Genomic DNA, 5,917 nt, shown 5'->3' on the forward strand with positions numbered 1-5,917 from the left:
TTCTATTTAAATGTTACACCTGTCTTCACCCTAAATCATTTTACTTTATTGAGCTATTTGGGGCTGATAGGAAGTATGTGTTTATTTCAAGTTAAATGACAATTTGTATTTCCATCCCTAGGTGTGACAATTTCTCCCTTCTATCTTACACCTGAGACTGGCATGTCTCTCTCTCTCTCTCTCTCTGTGTGTGTGTGTGTGTGTGTGTGTGTGTGTGTGTGTGTGTGAGAGAGAGAGAGAGAGAGAGAGAGAGAGAGAGAGAGAGAGAGAGAGAGACAGACAGAAATCCCTTAAGAAAAAGAGAAACAGAAATTGGAGGGGGAGTTTTAATAGGAAAGCCAAATTGCCAAGACATAGGAAATACAACAACTTGGTTGTTGAACACCTTGCGACCCGGACGTTTTGGCTCCTGAACGCTGCAAACCTGGAAGTGAGTGTTCTGGTTTGCAAATGTTCTTTGGAACCCAAACATCCGACGGGGTTTCCGTGGCTTCCAATTGAGTGCAAGAAGCTCCTACAGCCAATCAGAAGCCGTGTCTTGGTTTTTAACGTTTTTGGAAGTTGAATGGGCTTCTGGAACAGATTCTGTTCAAGAACCAAGGTACGGCTGTACATTTTGGCAAGGGCGAAGGGTGGGTAAGAAATTCACGTTTTAGTTAGTTAGAAATCAAAAGGTGTAGTCAGAAAAGCCATCAACTGATTTTACTACATCAACCAAAAGTAACCACACTTCCCTCCAGAGGAAAATGCAAATTTGGGACCAGAGGAAAGAGCCACTATTCCTAAGGAATAAATTCTCAAGGCTGTTATTCATCCAATTAATTTTTGCAGCTAGGTCGGGTGCAGATCACTTTCCATGGAGCTCCCTCTCAGCGCTGTGGTCTTCCTCTTCTTCTCCTACCATCTCTGTGATGCAGAAGACCGAAAACATAATGCAGTCCTCACTGTGTCCAATGGAGGGAACGATGGCATATGGGGAAAACCTGAATTCTGTCCCACGGGATATGCAAATGGATTCCAAATGAAGGTAAATGCCTATCTATAGTCTGAATTTTGACACCCTGATGCTAAGGCGTGGTCACAATATTATACAGACGTATGAAAAGCAGAAACAAACAAACACCTTTATTTAGAAAGAAGGGCAGGGAAAGCAGCAGACAGAATGGAAAATGCAGCCTCTATCACAGAACCCACGCAGGGTCCCAGAAACACCAAGATGCCAAGTCTGTAGCATCTAATATACAGTTCAATTTACTAATTACTGAATCCCAGGCATGCCAACAGGATTTTCTGTCCCCAACACACAGTATATGGCCTGGGTCCTCATGTTAGGTTTCTGTGTGTTGCCACTGTGCAGTGCTTGGAGTCACAGGACTCTGTTTACATTCCAGAGATTCAAGGCTGTTGGTGATGGCTTTTTGCAGTTTAATAGCACTGCAGAGAGCTTGCTGGGGTGACCATGCATTAAAAATGGACTCAAAAACAACTTAAACAAGGTTTAAAAACAACAACAAAAACTCCTTTTACACTAAATACATCAACAAACAAACATGACCCAACCACCACCCCATCCCCCAGGGTAATGGGAGAGCTAGGTGCTGCTCCTTATATACTATGCCCAAATGCTGACACAGCTTAATTAACACAACCTAGCAGCACCTGCTATGTTACACAGCTGCAGGACTGGGTCTCGTTATCTTCCCCGGCCTTTAAAGACATATACAACTTGTGAAGCAATAATGAACCTTCACATTTTAAAGTGACCATTCAACATTTGGAAGTCTCACAGAAGATGGGAGACGGATGTGATGTTACTGGTTTCTTGTTACTTTGTTTTCCAGTTGGTCTCTGCTTTCAGAGAGAGAGGATGTATGCTTTTCTGTCTGTGTAACTAGAAATCAAATTCTTTGCAATGTAGCTCAAATTTCTCACCCTTCCCTGCTGCTGGATACTCTGCGTAATGAGGGAACATGCCTGGAGCCTTATCAGAGGCTCAGGACGTTAATCATCGTCAGAGGCGATTCCAAAGGACTCGACTGGAGGATGAGCTTTTCCAGCTCGGTCGTAGCAGAGGCTCCGACACCTCTGAGGACAGCTTTTCATTAAATTTGCATATGCTTTTTGTAGTATGCAAATATTGTCCTCTTTTGAGGGTGGAGTAGAGTGTCCCAAAATAAAACAGTGACCACAGATATAATAAAAAGTCTCACAGACAGAATACAAACAGGTAAAGCTTTTTCCCATCATTGTATTTCCGTACTAGAGAAGGAATAACCTGCTGAATTTCTGTCTCTGACACAGCTACTTGTGTCAGAAACCCCTACTTTCCCTCAAGGCCAACCCTAAACCAAAGCAAGGACTGCAATATTGTACCCATGTATTTGGGAGTAAGCCCCATTAAACAAAGAAAGACTTCTGAATAGACATATTAAGTTAATTATACAGGGAATTCTTCAGACATGCCTAAGCCTCCTTGCAAAGTACAGTTGCTGTGTGTGTGGAGGGGATGATTTCACACCCGCTCGCAATCATCCTGCAGTAGGAACTGCAGATAATAACTTCCAGGTAGTACCCGATTTCAGATGCACAAGAAAGACGCATCCTGGCCGTTGGGAAGAGAGGAAGGGCAAACTGTGGAGATTCCAAGAACCAGAAAAAGAGGCAGAAGCAGGAGAGGAAAAGAACAGCTCTAGACCTCCAGAGAATCTTCTCACCTGGCACCCAAACAGCTCATGCAACAATGACAACTTTGAGTTGTTAAAGGAGGGGGGTGGGTAGGTAGAAGGGACCACATCTCAGTGGCAGAATATATGCTTTTCATATGGAAGGTCATAGAATCATAGAATCATAGAGTTGGAAGAGACCACAAGGGCCATCGAGTCCAACCCCCTGCCAAGCAGGAAACACCATCAGAGCACTCCTGACATATGGTTGTCAAGCCTCTGCTTAAAGACCTCCAAAGTAGGAGACTCCACCACACTCCTTGGCAGCAAATTCCACTGTCAAACAGCTCTTACTGTCAGGACGTTCTTCCTAATGTTTAGGTGGAATGTTTAGGTGGAATGTTTAGGTCTCCGGTTAAAACCCTGGGAAAGGGTTTGCTTTGGGATCCTGTTGAGCTATTCCTGGTCAGAGTAGACAGAAATGGTCTAGAAGACCAAATGGTCTCACATACTATAACTAGGGGACGGATTTTCTCCTTTCTCTTAAATAATAAAGAGACGTAAGAACAGGCTTGTGTGGGTTTCATTCTGAGAGCTGTTACATTTCTCATAATGTTTGCTCATCTGGATTGCACAGAACTGGATGCAGGTTTTCTATGTCAGCAATTAGCAGGGACAGATTTAGGGGAGCGTGGCTGGTTTGGCCGCCCTGGGTGCAGAGTTCTGGGGGTGCCTCAGAGTGTGCCACAACTATTATTTAGACTGGAAGTCAGGAAGTGGAGGGGTGCCAAATTTTGGCATTGTACAGGGCGCTACTGAAGTTTGAGACCCCAAGGTCTGCCACTGCTGAATAGAAAGGCTGATTCCCCACCCCACATTTGTTCATCTCCATCCTACTGATGGAAATGTTTTTGTTCTTTGAGGTGAATGTAAATCCTCATCTATGCCCAGTACCTGCGGGCAATTGTGTGCACATGACTTGAGCTAGTACTGCTCATTGCTGATCTAGCTAGGTCATTGCAAGCCCTTGCACATAGAAATTTGCACTGAAAAAATGTTGTTTTGCTCACAAATAAATGTTGCCAGTACTGCAGATGCAGATTGAAGCACCAGTCTCTCTCTCTCCCCCCCCCCCCGTTCTCCACCAGTATCGCAGAGATGTAAACGAAGCCTATAGAACAGATTTCACTCTGAAGGGCATCCGTCTCCACTGCACTGATGGAAAAACAGTAGAGTCTAAAAGTGGAAAGTGAGTAGCTTTTTGAATTTCTCTTCCTTTATTAACTTGTTGCTTGGAAATTTGGAGTAGGAGCGGGAGGGGTAGATTGAAATATTTCATGCTAGATTAAAGGCAAATGGTAATCTGGACACGCTCTGAGTTTAACAGCCCCAAAATATACCTGCTTGCACAAAGTCCTGTGAAACTTACTCCTAGGGATGGAGGCAAAATTCAAATTGGTTCACATTTGAAGGCAAATCTGTTCTATACATCCTTTCTGAAATAAATCTTTTTGCTCTAATTTGGAATTATATCTCTGGAGAGACTTTAAAAATAAAAATTCATTGACGAAGTTGTGGTATATAAATTTCTATTTAGACATTGCCATCCTTGTTCTTTTCTTTACAGGCTCGGGGAATGGATTGCGGTTCAGAAATGTCCCCGAGGCAACATGGTGTCATTTTCTTTGACTATTGAATTACCACAACCGCTAATTCCTCATGCAGTCAGTAACCTTGAGGTCCTCTGCAGTGGTGGGGCTAAATTGAAGAAAGATATCTTTCAACGGATGGAAGAGGGCAAAATGAGCAAGCGCTGCCCTAGTGGCTTCATATGTGGCATCCAAACAAGGGTGGCGAATGAGAATCAAATGCTTGGTAAAGTAGAACTTCGGGACGTGAAGATGTTCTGTTGTGACTGATCCACCACCCTGCTGCACAGCCCTCTTCCACTGGCAACAGAGGATGACAGGGTGGAGTGGTGGTGCTTATCTGGCCTCTTGACAGCTGAACTGCTGCTGCTTGCTGGAAGGGAGAGAGGCAAGTCATTGGGGAGCTTGGTGTGGTGCAAACACACTGGCAGAGCCAATCCAGTACTCCCGCTGGTGTGTTTGCACTGTGCGAACTGCTTCTCTTTCTGTCCTTCCTTGTAAGCAGCAGTGACTCATCTGTTGGAGGGGTCACCGATTCCCCATCCCCTGAATGAGATAAAGGGATTGTATTTAGACAGAATATAGCATGATTATGGAAATCTCTGGGGTCTCTTTCAACTTTCAAGTATATTTAGGCTGCTTAAAAATAAATAAAAATAAGTCTTAAAATATTACACACGCTAACCCTCATGTTATGTTTGGGGGAAATGTTTGGTTCATTCTCTGTATCATTTGAGATACATTTCGTTATAGTTCACTCTTTTGTTGTTACAGTAAAACTCATTGAAAATATTAATAAAAAAGACATTCACCAGACAAATATATTGAACGCCGGAATGACGTTCATTTATGAATCACCGGAATACTAAATTTTCTGGCAGCATAGACTATATATGTTATTTTCTCTTACTGAATTCCTTTTGATTATTTCTCTCATACACAAGTACAGGAGAGACATCTTTCTATAATATCATTGATTGCCTGTTCTGTTCTTTCACCAATAAAAATGAAATGAAATGAAGAGTAAGCGTGTCCCTTCTTATCAGCTGTGAGAGGAGCAGGAAGAGGAGATACAGGCAGCATGTGTGTCAGAGTGTGTGCGAGCAAACTAGGGGTGACAAGGTGAAACATTCACCTCTCGTGGTCGTGGCAGACAGAAGTGGGTTAGGAGCAGTGGCGTAGCATGGGGGCGCAGGGGGGCCCGGCCGCACCGGGCGCAATATCGGGGGGGGGGTCATGCTCGCACTTGCAGCCCTACCTGGCTCCACGGGTTAGGGGGCGCAAATTACTTGCCTTGCCCCGGGTGCTGACAACCCACGCTACGCCACTGGTTAGGAGGAGCTGCTTCCCATAGTGCTCAGCCCTAGGAAGATGCAAAGGTCACCTGGCTAAGAGGAGGAAAAGGCCTCAGAATGCAGAAAGCTGGAAGTGTGCTCAACTGCTTCCTAAAGTGAAATGAAGAGGTGGGGGAAGAGATGTTGCCAAAAGAGAACTGGGATATGGTGATGCCCTCCCTAAAACGCACAAATGGCTCGTTGTAAGTCACTTGTGTTGTTCTGGGCAAACACATTTAATTAATTAAAAAATAAATCTCAATAGAAGCAG

The 5,917-nt window shown here is 44.1% G+C and overlaps 1 protein-coding gene across 1 annotated transcript; it reads left to right on the forward strand.

Annotated features, from left to right (window-relative positions):
- The first annotated feature begins 746 nt into the window (after window positions 1-746).
- Window positions 747-4,976, forward strand: LOC308588971 (vitelline membrane outer layer protein 1-like). The gene is made up of 3 exons (XM_081197730.1): window positions 747-1,027; window positions 3,812-3,912; window positions 4,291-4,976. Exons 1-3 carry the CDS (start codon window positions 857-859, stop codon window positions 4,580-4,582), a joined length of 564 nt encoding a protein of 187 aa, XP_081053856.1. The 5' UTR covers window positions 747-856; the 3' UTR covers window positions 4,583-4,976.
- The last annotated feature ends 941 nt before the right edge of the window (window positions 4,977-5,917 follow it).

Source organism: Podarcis bocagei (assembly GCF_964188305.1).
Source record: "Podarcis bocagei genome assembly, chromosome: 6".
NCBI lineage: Eukaryota > Metazoa > Chordata > Lepidosauria > Squamata > Lacertidae > Podarcis > Podarcis bocagei.

Excerpts from the sequence above, each read along its gene's own strand:
- LOC308588971 (XM_081197730.1), top strand. The coding sequence starts at position 857 with ATGGAGCTCCCTCTCAGCGCTGTGGTCTTCCTCTTCTTCTCCTACCAT. Across the intron at positions 1,028-3,811 it reads CAAATGGATTCCAAATGAAG|TATCGCAGAGATGTAAACGA; the intron begins GTAAATGCCTAT and ends GTTCTCCACCAG. Across the intron at positions 3,913-4,290 it reads GTAGAGTCTAAAAGTGGAAA|GCTCGGGGAATGGATTGCGG; the intron begins GTGAGTAGCTTT and ends TTTTCTTTACAG.